The sequence below is a fragment of the Emys orbicularis genome, chromosome 6 (assembly GCF_028017835.1).
Source record: "Emys orbicularis isolate rEmyOrb1 chromosome 6, rEmyOrb1.hap1, whole genome shotgun sequence".
NCBI lineage: Eukaryota > Metazoa > Chordata > Testudines > Emydidae > Emys > Emys orbicularis.
This window is the reverse complement of record NC_088688.1, coordinates 129,320,100-129,332,901: the sequence shown is the minus strand read 5'-3', so window position 1 is coordinate 129,332,901 and position 12,802 is coordinate 129,320,100. Positions and strand designations below refer to the sequence as shown.

General features: G+C 47.5%; 1 protein-coding gene across 1 annotated transcript in view; it reads left to right on the top strand.

The window, feature by feature from the left end:
- LOC135880586 (neuronal acetylcholine receptor subunit alpha-7-like) overlaps positions 1 to 12,802 on the top strand; it is a 103,353-nt gene that overhangs the window by 56,096 nt on the left and 34,455 nt on the right. The window contains exons 4-8 of the mRNA XM_065406928.1: positions 606 to 715; positions 2,123 to 2,202; positions 3,766 to 3,933; positions 8,879 to 9,073; positions 10,611 to 10,697. Of these exons, the coding sequence (XP_065263000.1) occupies positions 606 to 715; positions 2,123 to 2,202; positions 3,766 to 3,933; positions 8,879 to 9,073; positions 10,611 to 10,697 (640 nt within the window). The remainder of the gene's footprint in view (positions 1 to 605; positions 716 to 2,122; positions 2,203 to 3,765; positions 3,934 to 8,878; positions 9,074 to 10,610; positions 10,698 to 12,802) is intronic.

Genomic DNA, 12,802 nt, shown 5'->3' with positions numbered 1-12,802 from the left:
TAGTTTATGGTATGAGTGATCTTGGTTATAAAAAAAGAATTACCTAATTTATTCCAACCTATACTGCTGTCATGTTATCATTGTCATATCCTCTTGTGTGCATATACTTTGGAGAGGAGAACCTTGATACTCTGTAGTCTTCAGACAAGAATCTGTATTGATCAGCAAAAATTCAAATCTGGCATTTTTGTGGGGGAGGGGAAAATATCATAAACAATCATTTTGGAATACGGAGTGCAATTGTATGCTTTCCAGGCCAGGCCCTCAGCTGGTATAAGTCAGCATCCACCGATGTAACACAGGAAATAAATATTTCCGTATAGATTTTTCTAAACAACAAACATGTAAAATATAATAGTCCAAATGTTAAGTCATTACACTGCGAGCTCCTCAGTGCATACACCAGTCTTTTTCATTGTCGTCACTTGTTATTAACCCTAGAACAGTAATTATTATGTTATCATTGCTATTGCTAATATTCATTATCTTTCTATGGCACCCAAATGTGCCAGGCACTTTCCAAACATACAGGGAAACATTCCTTTCCCCTATGATCCTATATTGTAGAAATGATAAATAACATTTGTGTCTATATTTCCCTATAGTACTGGATTGACGTTTACTTGTCTTGGGATCAGTATGCATACCCAGGAGTCCAGAACTTACGATTTCCCGCTGACCAGATATGGGTGCCAGACATTCTTCTGTATAACAGGTACGGAAGGTTTATAAGTACTGAGACAAACACTGAGTCAGTTCATCCCCTGGTGTAAATCAGCGTAGCTCCATTGACTTCAAACGGAGATTACACCAGCTGAGGATCAGGTTTGTGGCCTCCAAAGAATGGAAACAAACCCAGACAAGTGCTGCAGTACAGTGAAAAGTCTAGATGGAAGCACAGAGTTATCTTAACGATGCTCGTAAAATAGAAACGGCTTGAGGCCTTTGGCCATGGTCTATATAATGAAAGATTAAGTTATGATTACCTATCTTGTGCTAATGTAAATAATTATGCGGGTTTCATTTGACGTTTGTGCTTTTGTAGTCTCCTGGTACAGCCTTATGGAAAATTAGATGATGTTAGCACTTAAAAATATCACAATTACATATAGCTAAAAGACTACACATAGGGACCGACAAAGCCCAGGAAACTCGATAGAAATAGTTCTACTAGCTTCACTGGGAGTTGAATCAGGCCCTAAGATTGTAAAATAATTATGAAGTGCCCTTCAGTTCAGAGGGAGTGCAGGACAATGCCAGCACGGGAAAGTCTGCAATGATATTTTAGACAACTTGTCTCAAAATGGCTAAGATCTGAAGGGTTGGATTGTTTGATTCAGTTTGGATAAGTATCCAGCAGTCTGGAAGCTTCCCCAAACCTCAACTAACTCCTGAAATTATAGACATCCAACCCACAAGGTCTGCACACAACATTATTACTATTGGTATCTCTGTAGCACCTCCGAGCCCCAGCCATTGACCAGGACCCCACTGCGCTAGGTGCTGTACAAACACAGAACAAAACGCCCCTAAGAGCTTACAATCCAGATCCCTGAGCACCCACAAAGACCTGCCATGCCATCTGAGCCCCCGACAGTTCCCTTTCTTCTCCGGCCACTTCACCGCTGGCCTGTGACTAGTTGCTCTCTTTGAAGAGGAGCTGCAGTTCCAAGCTACTGCTAAGCTAGCACCTAGTACCTGCACCTTGAGTAAGGTGCCACTTGGCCAGAGGTTCCAAAGGGCCCAGGGCCCCATCATCGTCTCCCATTGTCACAGCCTTGGCATCAAAGGCGCTGAGCTCGTCTGAAAATCAGGCCATTTCAGTTAGTTGCCTAAATGGGAGCGGAGCTCCTTGCAGCAGCTCTCCCTCAGTGACTGGGGCCGTCTGGGGGTCCAGCCAGCTGGCTGAGAGCTGGACCCTTTATCCAACTGATCTAAATCTTGAAAGAAGATCCAAACTCAGTTTGGAGTGAGCTAGAGATTCCAACTAATGCTATTTTACAAAGTTTACCCACCGGTCCCTAATCCACACACCCGCTATTCAGAAATTAATGATCGTTACTTTATTGTTCACCACATTTTGAATTCAAGGGCCTGTGGGGTTTTTTATGTTGTGTTTTAGTGCGGATGAAAGATTCGATGCCACGTTTCACACGAATGTGTTGGTGAATTATTCTGGATCTTGTCAGTACATTCCTCCAGGTAGGAGACGGATTTTGTTTGTTGGTTTAAATCAATTTACTTTAATGGCGTCAATCAATTTTCCTATTTAGAGAATTAATTGTATCAGTTTAAAAGCAGATCTGGATTAGAAGCGTTGTGCGCTTTATGCTGTGGGACAGACTTCCGAAAGAATTCAGCTTCTATTTTAGACCCCTAAATACAGGCCAGCTATTGAAATGTGTTCAGCATCCAGTGGTTCCCACTGTGACAAAAAGGTTTAGCACCATACAATGCTGAACCTTTTGATGATCTGGCAGAAACACAGGCACCTAAGGAACTTTTACTGCAAAAACTTAGGTGGCAACAAGTTTACGGGACTATCAGGATCTGCAGCAGCTTAGCAGGGGTTGTATGAATCTCACCAAGGTCCAATTCTGGGATTTAGGTGCTTAAAGTGGCCGTCAAGCATCTAAGTCTCTTCGTGAATCTCAGCCTATCTGCTTATGTCACTTCTACGGCACCATTCCTGTGGTATCTGAGCACCTCACAGCCTTTAGTGGGCTTATCCTCCTAGCCCCCGTGAGACAGGGCAGTGCTGTTATCCCTGTTTTAGGGACGAGGAACCGGAGCACAAAGAGACTAAGCGACTTGTCCAACGTCATACAGGAAGTCTGTGGTAGAGCAAAGACCTGAACCCTGATCGGTGGAGTCCCAGGCTGGTGCCCTGACCACTGGGAAGAGGAACTTCACTGCAGACAACTGAAATTTAATGGTTCTCAGTCCCAGAGCAGGGATACGTGGGATTCTGTTAGCTTAACTGCAAGGCCATTGTGTAGACAGGCACAGATTGGTATAGTGGGGTAGGATTGCCCAGCAAGCTTCCCAGGGCATCTCCACGCTGCGTCTGGAAGTGAGTCCCCCAGCCTGAGTTCACAAACTAGTGTACATGGGGCTCACACGAGTGCACTAAAAATAGCGGTGCAGACAATGCTTTGACATTGCAACGTGGGCTGTCAGTCCGACCCCCACATCCAACCCTACCCCAGGCTTGAGAGCCCCAGCCTCAGCCCCAGCTATTTTTAAGTGCACTCGGATGACCTAGGGTGGGAGGCTTGCACCAGACACAGTGAAGACAGACCCCTAGAGAACATACATGAGGGAAGACCTGGCGATATGGCCCAAGGAGAATAAGCATGGCAAAGAAAACAAAGCGGCAAAAGGTCAGGAATTTGTAGGTTTGTTGATATCTCCTGAGCTGGTTTCTCTGCTGGTGTATGTCGGTGTAGCGCGACTGAACTCAACACGGCGTGCACCCATTTACACCTGGAGAGAATTTGGCCCCTATCTCTTTAGAAACACTGCATCAGCTGGGTCTCTCACGAATGTAACTGCAAAAGGAAAGTCATTTGGCTCAGGAAATCGTAAGTGCTGTTAGTGGAACAGTTCGATTAGAAATTCTAATCGGCGTCTGCTCAGCTGGATTGAGTCTAATTGTAGAGAGAGGCCTGAGAGTTCCACAGGATCTCAGCCCAATGTCATTGCATTTTGCATTTGCCCTTCAGACCTCAGATGTCTGTTTCCCCCTCTAACGTCTATTCTCAGGCATTTTGAAGAGCACGTGTTACATTGACGTCCGCTGGTTCCCTTTCGATGTGCAAAAATGCGATTTGAAATTTGGTTCATGGACCCACAATGGCTGGCTGCTTGATCTGCAGATGCTTGAAGCTGATATTTCCAATTACATATCAAATGGAGAATGGGATTTAGTGGGTAAGTTGGCTCGCTTAGAAATCTAAATGAGTTGAAACTTTAAGGCAAATTGAATACATGGGAATGATGGCTCTTATCTGGACATTTGAAGTACAGGTATTAAAAGCTCCTATTTGAAAAGCAGTAGAAATCTCACAATTGGACTGCAGACAATGTTTCAAGTGTTTTCTTTCTTGTCCTGCCGAGTTAACTAAAGCTACATTAGGGAGCCTGTGGGCATATTGCTGTGGGGTCTGATAACCTATGAAATTCTACTGACGTCAGTAAATGCAGGGGGTCAGCACAGAACTTGGATCTCTGTGTCTTCTACGTGCATAGTGAACATCAAATCACGTTTCTGCAACTTATTTAGCCTAAAGGGCATTAGGTTTGAAAGTCTGATCACAGCAGGAACTCTTGCAAAACCCCAAACCAAACAAACCCCCAAACCATATACCCAGAGCCTGGTCTACACTTCAAACTGGGTCGACATCCCTACAGCACTCATGGGTCTGAAAATTCCACCCCCTGCGAGCCCTGGCTACACCAACCTAACCCCCAGTGTAGACCCAGCTATGTCGACAGAAGTCTGTTTCTGTTGACCTAGCTACCCTCGCTTGGGGAGGTGGAGTTCCTATATCAACAGAAAAAACCCTTCCGTCATTGTAGTCTGCGTCTACACTATGGGGTTAGAGACGCACAGCTGTGGTGCTGTAATAGCTATACTGGTATAGCGCCATCAGTGTAGACATGTCCCAGGACAGCAAAGTCTCTATTCAGTAAAGTCAGTAGCCTCCCCTCCGCTACATCAGGTCAATGCATTCCAAACATTCGTTCTACTGTTCCAGAAGAAAACTGTACTTTTAAAAAGCTGATGCTTCTCACAGACTCCGTTCTTAGACCCGGCCTCTTCAGACCTGATTCGATCTCACTTCTACAGGTGTAAGTGAGGAGCAAAGCCACGGAGGTCAGAGTAATGCCAGTATAAAAGCAGGCTAAGTGAGATCAGAATCAAGCTCTTGCATCTCCAAGGTGTATTAGCTTTATGCCCAGTAGAGATGTCAAGTGCAACCCCAGGGGAGGAAAGCTCTGAGCTACTTTACAGAGTTTCTACCAGCCATTTCAGGGAGCAGCACAGAAAACATCTGCATATAACCCACACCCATTCTGTGTTGCTCTGTCTGCATCTAGGGGTGAGGTGGGCCACATGTAGACCTTGATTAGCTTGCTACAGCGTGAGCTTGGTTACAGGTGGCCCTTCCCATAGCTGGAGAATGGCAGCTGCAATGTGAAGTCTTAAGGCAGGGGATCTCAGAGGTGAGAAACTAATGGGAACCATCAGGATTCTGTTTTCAGGAAGGGTAAAGGACTCCACTAGGAGGGGAAAACCCCGAGGGTCCATCCCACTCAGCGCTGCACTGGTTTTCAAATACTCCTCTACAAGTTTAGGAGCTCAGGAGAGGGCCCCGTTTGGTTATTTCTGGCTTGAAATCCTGCCTTCAACAAGCATTGCTGAGGAACACATTTGGTGTTCGAGTTGCCTGCGCTTGTTCCCAGAGGCCTGGATGGAATTGTGTCAGCTCTCACATCACTCCGACAGTGGCCAATGCAATAATGGGGTTAGACAAGCAGCCTGCCTAACACAACCAGGGCCTTCTCTTCTAAAGAAAGCCCCTTCTCTGTGTCAACCTGACACACTGGTGCTACACATTGCACACATTATGGTGGATCAGACCTGTTGACCCTTAAGCGCCAAAGCAAAACAGTGAACAGTGAAGGAAGAGAAGATCCAGACGATACAACCAGAGGAGAAAAAGGTGATGGGTGCTGAGTCTGTGCTGCCACTGTGGACATTGTCAACTGCAGGATCAGGCTGTCAACAGTCTACTGCACACTGGGTGTGATGGACAACTATCGAAAGCCAGCCTGCCGCAGTGTCTCCAGACATCAGTCACTAAGGGTGGGGAAAGCAAACTGTAGATACCCATTTCTGTTCCCTACCCCCCGAGCACTCCCTTGGAGGTAGGGTTGTCTCTGTGGCTGTCACACCTGTTTCTCCTTCATCCAGGCCCCTTTAAGAACTCCCCTCTTTAACTCTCCCTTGCAGGCTTTCCCTGGCTAAGGTGCTACAGGAGCCAAACGTGCTCCTCAGAGCTGCCCCTTCTACCAGCCCCAGCTCCACAGTCTCCTCTTCCCCCCGTTTCCTGTCTCTAATAGTCTCAGCTACTGTCTCCAAAACACTCCTCACCTGCAGCTTCCTGCTGCCTTTCAGACTGGAAATCACCTAATTCCTCTCAGGTAGGGCTCAGAATTGGCGTAGCCCCAGGCTCTCCAGCCCGTGGGCAAGCCACCATGTTCAAGCTGGCATCTTTCCGGTTCAGTCAAAAGTCTGACCTGATGAGCAAACCAGACCAACACAAAACAGGGGAAAGAGCGAAAGAACAGCAAATGCTAGGACATGACAGCATCTGTCACATTTGCAGTTCAGCTGCTAGAAAATTAGAGGCACAGTCTACAGCCCATGACGCTAATCGTCCTGCAGCCAGTCTGAGGGTAAATCTCCTCTTACCACGGCTGGGATGCCCAGGACTGCTTGTAGCTTGTCACAGCAAATTGTTGCAAGGTTAGATTTCCCTGGCCGGCTAAGCAGGCTTCTTATTAAATAGAAGGTGAGGAGAGAGAGAGGGGGAGAGAGAGAGAAGGCTACTGTGGGGTTGGGAGTAGCAGGAACTTTACGTTCTCATCTCCAAGGTACTGAAAACACAGCCATGGAGGTGATGCCGATGTGGCCTGGGTTACCTGAACTCTGCATTTTTGTCCTTTGACTTTTCCAGTTTTCCTTAATTAAAAACAAACCCTTTGAATTTCCTGACTTTCTGAGTCTGTTTTCTAAAAACAAAACACAGAAACATCAACTAAGGCTCTCTCCATCTTCCCTTCAGCTTACCTGTCTTTACGTCCTTAGCTGCGGTGTCACAGAATGGGTGCGTCTGAGAATCACCTTGGAATTTTCAGTTCTCTCTTACAAAAGTCACGGTGACATTTCAATGCATATTATAGGTCCCGTTTTCAAAAGGGGGACAATGGAGAATCCCCGCACACCCTTCTGAAGTTCTGGCCCTTATCATTCTAAGAAGTGAGCTGAATGGCCCTCCGCAAACCGCACGGAGAGCGCTTGTGGGGGTGTATTAGCATGCGAATATGTGGAACAGACTTCATAGATGGTACAGGGTGTGCGTGAAATCTCATGGTGCTCTCCGTTTCACACAAACCAGATCATTAACCATGCCACCTTTCCAAAAAACAAAGGCACTAATTCTCATGGGGTTCCTAAGCCAAGCTGTTTTCCAGATGAATTTTCAGAAAATGTGCAGACAGTTTTCCAGCTCTGATCGTCCACACCGCCATAGCTGAATGCCCGACCGAGGGCTACCAAACCTTCCTAAAATATCTCCCCCCCCCCCCCCATCTGTCAGGGTGGCACAGAAGAAATTTCAGCTGGATCACTTGAGTTTTGCCAACGCTGGGGGAAAGGAACTTATAAAAGACAGTGAGTTACAACCTTAACTGCAAAAACTACCATCTGTCTAACGTTCGTTTTTTCCTGCTGAAGAGAACTCAGCTGTGAAAAACTGGCTGAATGTACGAAGGATGAGTCTGCTGTAATTCAACTGCAATATGTCTCTCCATTAATGAGTTCTTGTGACAGGGTGCTGGGCAGGGACTGCTAAGCCAGCCCTCTGTCACTCCAGCTCCAATTAAGGGAGGTAAATTGGAGCTGGCTAGAGCCACCTGTACCTGATTGACAAAGGGGACACAGCAGCCTGCCTAATTAGCCTGGGGCTGCACAAAAGCCTCAGAGGAAGGAAGCCGGGGGGCAGATGGAAAGGGGGAAGCCAGAGCGTGGAAGCGCGTCTCTCCTGGCTGTAGACGCTGGGAAGTCCTTCAGAGTGAAGCCCCCGTGCTGTATATGGTGGGAAGGTGGTGGGATTGCACCCTGTAAATAAACTACACCAGTGACGTCTGAGCCAGAAGGTCTCGGAGTGATTTTTGGAGCAGAGCAGAGGCCGGACCAAGCGGGGCCCTGCTATGCCCTGTTCCAGTTATATTGTTTCCAAAAATAAAAATTGAAAACCAATATGCCAGCTCGGAATAATTATTATTATATTTGCAAATCCTGTAGTCGCTACATGTATACAGTGAGCAAAGTGACAGGGAAACAATCTTTTTATATTTCTATAGCTCCTTTAATCTCAAAGCGGTTTAGGACATAAGACTCATTTCTCTACTGCATACAGTAGGAGTGGAGTGAGCCAGCCAGCAGAAGTCATACTGCACAGTAGTGGAAGAAGGGAAGTTTTGACCAAGAATCTTAGAGCAAACCAAAGAGTCGTGGGATCTTTAATAGCTACACAGCACAGAACATACTTATGTCTTTAATGTCTCATACACACACAGAGTGCAAACTTCATTCTAATAACTTCCTTTACCTTAAAAAAATAAAGATGCCTGTTGGGATTTGAACCTACAGTTTGAGGGTTTTGGCAGCTAGCGGCTTACACCACTGAACTAGTTCTATTGATGGGAAAGTGGCTCTTTGAGAGGCAGTGTGACCTAGTGATGGGAATCGGGAGCCCACCTCTGCCACTGACCTTTTGTGTGACCCTGGGCAAGTCACTTCACCTCTCTTTCCCCATCCCACCCTTTGTCTATTTAGACTGTAAGCTCTTTGGGGGCAGGTGCTGTCTCTTACCATATGTACAGCTTCTAGCACCATAGGGCCCATCTCTCTGAGGCCACTAGGTGCTACAGTAATACATGTACTAACAATGATCTAAACAGAATGCCTTTGAACATTGGGTCCGATGCTCAGAGGCATGGAGTGTTGACTCGGAGTTGAGTGCTACACAGCTCCAGATATCAGGCCAACCGCCGCTTTCTCCACCTCTGGTTTCCTCCTGCGCAGGTGTCCCAGGGAAGAGGAATGAGCTGTACTATGAGTGCTGTAAAGAACCGTATCCAGATGTGACATACACGGTAACCATGCGCCGGCGCACCCTCTACTACGGCTTGAACTTACTGATTCCCTGTGTCCTTATATCTGGCTTGGCACTGCTTGTTTTCCTGTTGCCTGCTGACTCAGGAGAGAAGATCTCTTTAGGTAAGGAAAATTAATTCCTCAGCTCTTCCTAAAGATTTGGCATAAAAGGGAGCGTCAAATGCCTGCTATGGACGTTGGCTAGTAGGGACTTCCCATGGGGGGAGCCCACTCAAAGCTGCAGACACTGTAGCAAGACGGCTTTCTTTGGGTCAGCTTGAGGAACCACCCCTCACATTAGTGAGCACCGACAGCAGATAGCCCTATTGATTCGGCACTATGTAAGCTCAGCCATTTGTATTGATCTGAGCAATGTGGTGATACAGCTTCCTGCTGATATTAGGTATTGATAAGTGGCTGGCCTTGATTTGGATTATTCTCTTGGTCCGTGCTTTGAAAAATGAATGCGATTTACCAGTTCTGCAGGATAGAGTTAGACATCTCCATTGGACTAGGTGGAACAGTGGGTTAGGGCAACCGTCTCTTTCTTCTGAAGCCTGGTATTCATGCCAAGTCACAAGGCCAGAGAAAGCAGGTCTCGGGGGTAGGCCTGGGCACATGCATGGAGAGGTTGAAAGCAGCAAAGGCTTCCTGAGATGAACAGTGATTACACAAAGCTAAAAGGGACTGAACCACCAAGCTAGGAAACAAAGGTTGTGACATCTGGGTCTGTCTAGGGGATGTTAAAAGAGTATTTGAACAAAGTTCCAGAGCTCTAAGGACCCGACTGTGATACTTTGCTCATGCAGAGTAGTGCCTCACTCTACAAGGAGACCCACTGGTCCTGGGGGGTTACTCATGGAGGGACATATGACAATATGAGTAAGGGGTCAGAATCCAGATTAGAGTAGGAGTTTCAAAAGTGCTCAGCATTCTCCGCCACCATTGACATCCATGGTCAAAACCCATTGACATTAATGAGAGCAGAGATGGGCCACCGCGGAGTGCTGTTCAGAATCCCACCTGTAGTTAGTAGATGGACCTTCTCTGGCCTGCAGGAGCTCACACTAGGTGCTCCTAATGGATTCTTCTGGCCTTAAAATCCAGTCTCGTCTATGAAACACGATAAATCCTGGGGCAATGACAGACCGGGTGGAACTCTGAGACCACTTTGAGACCTGCGGTTTGTTGGAGGAGGGAGTCTGAATTTGTCTCCCTTGGGTGTACCAGTGAGAAGCTAGGAAGCATGGTTACCTGCACAGTGGAGAGCTGGGATTAGTAAAGAGAGCTAGAGTAGGCAGGGCAAGAGGAAATGGTGGAGTTCAGAGTGGAAGAGTCAAGGCCACAAGGTACATGGGCAAGGTGGCAGTGATTGTGTTTGCAGTGCCGGAGGGACAGAGCTCTGGGTCGAGAGTTATTGACAGCCAAGGCAAATAGGGAAACTGGCGAGACGGGGGACAGAGAGGAGATGAAGATGCACTGGAGGATGCATCTTGCCCAGCAGAGACTCTTCTCTTGGAGAGGCGGAAGTGGAGATGAGCTGGAGACGGGCCTGCTTAGCTAGTGACCAGGCCGGGGTTTTATTTCATAGCCAAGATGTTAGTGGAATGGCCACACCAGTTCAGCAAAGGTCATACTCTTCCTTTCTTTTCCATCCCAGGCATCACTGTCCTGCTGTCCCTGACCGTGTTCATGCTGCTTGTGGCGGAGATCATGCCTGCCACCTCGGATTCCGTCCCTCTAATAGGTACGTGCGTTTTCCATGCTACCTGCACGCAGGGCTGTGCGCTTGCTTCCCAGGCTGTTTTGGAATGGCTCCATGTCGTGGCTGGAGGCTCCCTGGTCAGTAGTGCAGGGGGCAAGGCACTTGTTCAGGCCGTATAAGCAATGCACACGTGGAAAACCGGCTTCACGTGTAAAGGTTTGTGTGAGAGGAGCAGAAGGGCCTGGAAAATACTGACTCAGCAGGTAACTGAAATGGGGGTTAACACTCAATCTGGGGTTTGGGGAGGTGAAGCACAAGGGCTTTATGATGTTCCCAGAACCCCAGGATACAGGTATAGGGTGGGATTTTCAGATGCATTCAGCCTAGGCCTAACTCAGCGCTAGTGAACCCAGGGGGAAAATCCTCATTGCCTTCAATGGGAACAGAGTTGGCCAGCGCTGAGCACTTCTGAAAATCCCATCCCTAGCCACCTACCTCAAAATGTCACTGTCTGAGCGACAATTCCCTGTCCTCCTCCCCGTGAGCGGCCCTCCAGCCTTCACTCAGTGCCCCTCCCTACCCACCTTCCCCCTCTGCTCTTCTTTGCCCTTCTCCTAAAGATGCCAATCACAATTAAAAGAAATACTGGGAAAACCCAACTGCATTACTGATGCATTTTCAACACGCCGAGTGAATGGGCCAAATTAGCTCCTTGGTTGCCCCCACTGCAACTTGTTGCTCTCCTCTGGACTTTCTCCAATTTATCCACATCTTTCCTGAAACATAGTGCCCAGAACTGGGCACAATACTCCAGCTGAGGCCTTATCAGCACGGAGCAGAGTAGAAGAATTACTTCTCGTGTCTTGCGTACAACACTCCTGCTAATACATCCCAGAATGATGGTCGTTTTGCAACAGTGTTACATTGTTAACTCTTATTTAATCTGTGATCCACTATAACCCCCAGATCCTTTTCTGCAGTACTCCTTCCTAGGCAGTCATTTCTCATTTTGTATTTGGGCAATTGATTATTCCTTCCTAAGTGCAATACTTGGCATTTCTCCTCAGTCATGCACAACACAAGGTACTGTATCTAAGTGTACTGCTACGCTGGGGGGGGAACGGTGTGTTCTTACCTCGGGTTAAGATGGTAGTGAACGCACTGCAGCTCCGCTTTTAACTTGGGTTAGCAGGTCAAGTTCCGCTTCGGGCAGCCCTATAGGCATTACCTTGAGCGGCTAACCTGAGCTGATGTCTTCCCTGCTATTTTAACCCAAGAGAACTGAGGCACAGGAGGGCTAAGTGATTTGCCCAAGGCCACACAGGAAGGCTGCAGCAGAGCCGAGAACTGAACCCAGAACACCTAAATCTCAACCCAGCGCAGTCATCACCTTCCTTTCTAATATATTCTTTTAGGAGAGTCAAATGACACAGAAAGTGAGGGAGTCATTCTTATTCCTCTAGAGAAATGGAGTTGTCCGGAGAGATTGCTTGCTTGCTCTTGGGCACATTGGTAGTAATACCAATAAGCTTGCAGGTTAGGATGCCGGTTGAATTTCTTCAACATCACCCAGGCCCAGTGATAGGGAAAAGCTCGACTTGTAGGGTACGTCTTTACTGCAGTTAAAAACCTGAGCCTGGCCCGTGCCAGCTGACTCAGGCTCCCGGGGCTCAGGCTAAGGGGCTGTTTAATTGCAGTGTAGGTGTTCAGGCTCGAGTCTGGGCCCTAGGACCCTGCAAACATCTACACCGCAATTAACCCCTTAGCCCAAGCCAGCGGGCACGGGCCAGCCGCGGGTGACTAATTGCAGTGTCGACAGACCCAAAGTTACTTTTGGAAGTCAGATGCACAGCAGGCTACAGAAAAGTTAAGTAGCCATTGTGAATTATGTATTAATTATATTTCACACTCCAATTAAGATTGTGGCCCCATTGAGCTAGGCATGTAGATGACGCCCAGGTTCATCCCGAGGGAGAGAGAGCAGGCAACCACAAACATGCCAGACACTTGCTCCATGTCACATGTACCAGTGGACAACTAAGGCCTTGCAAAGACTCCATAGTATGCAAATACAGCTGCACTCATTCCAGGTGGCTTGATGCAGCACACATGACGAACACTTCTGTTGCAAATACTCCTGAAGCATT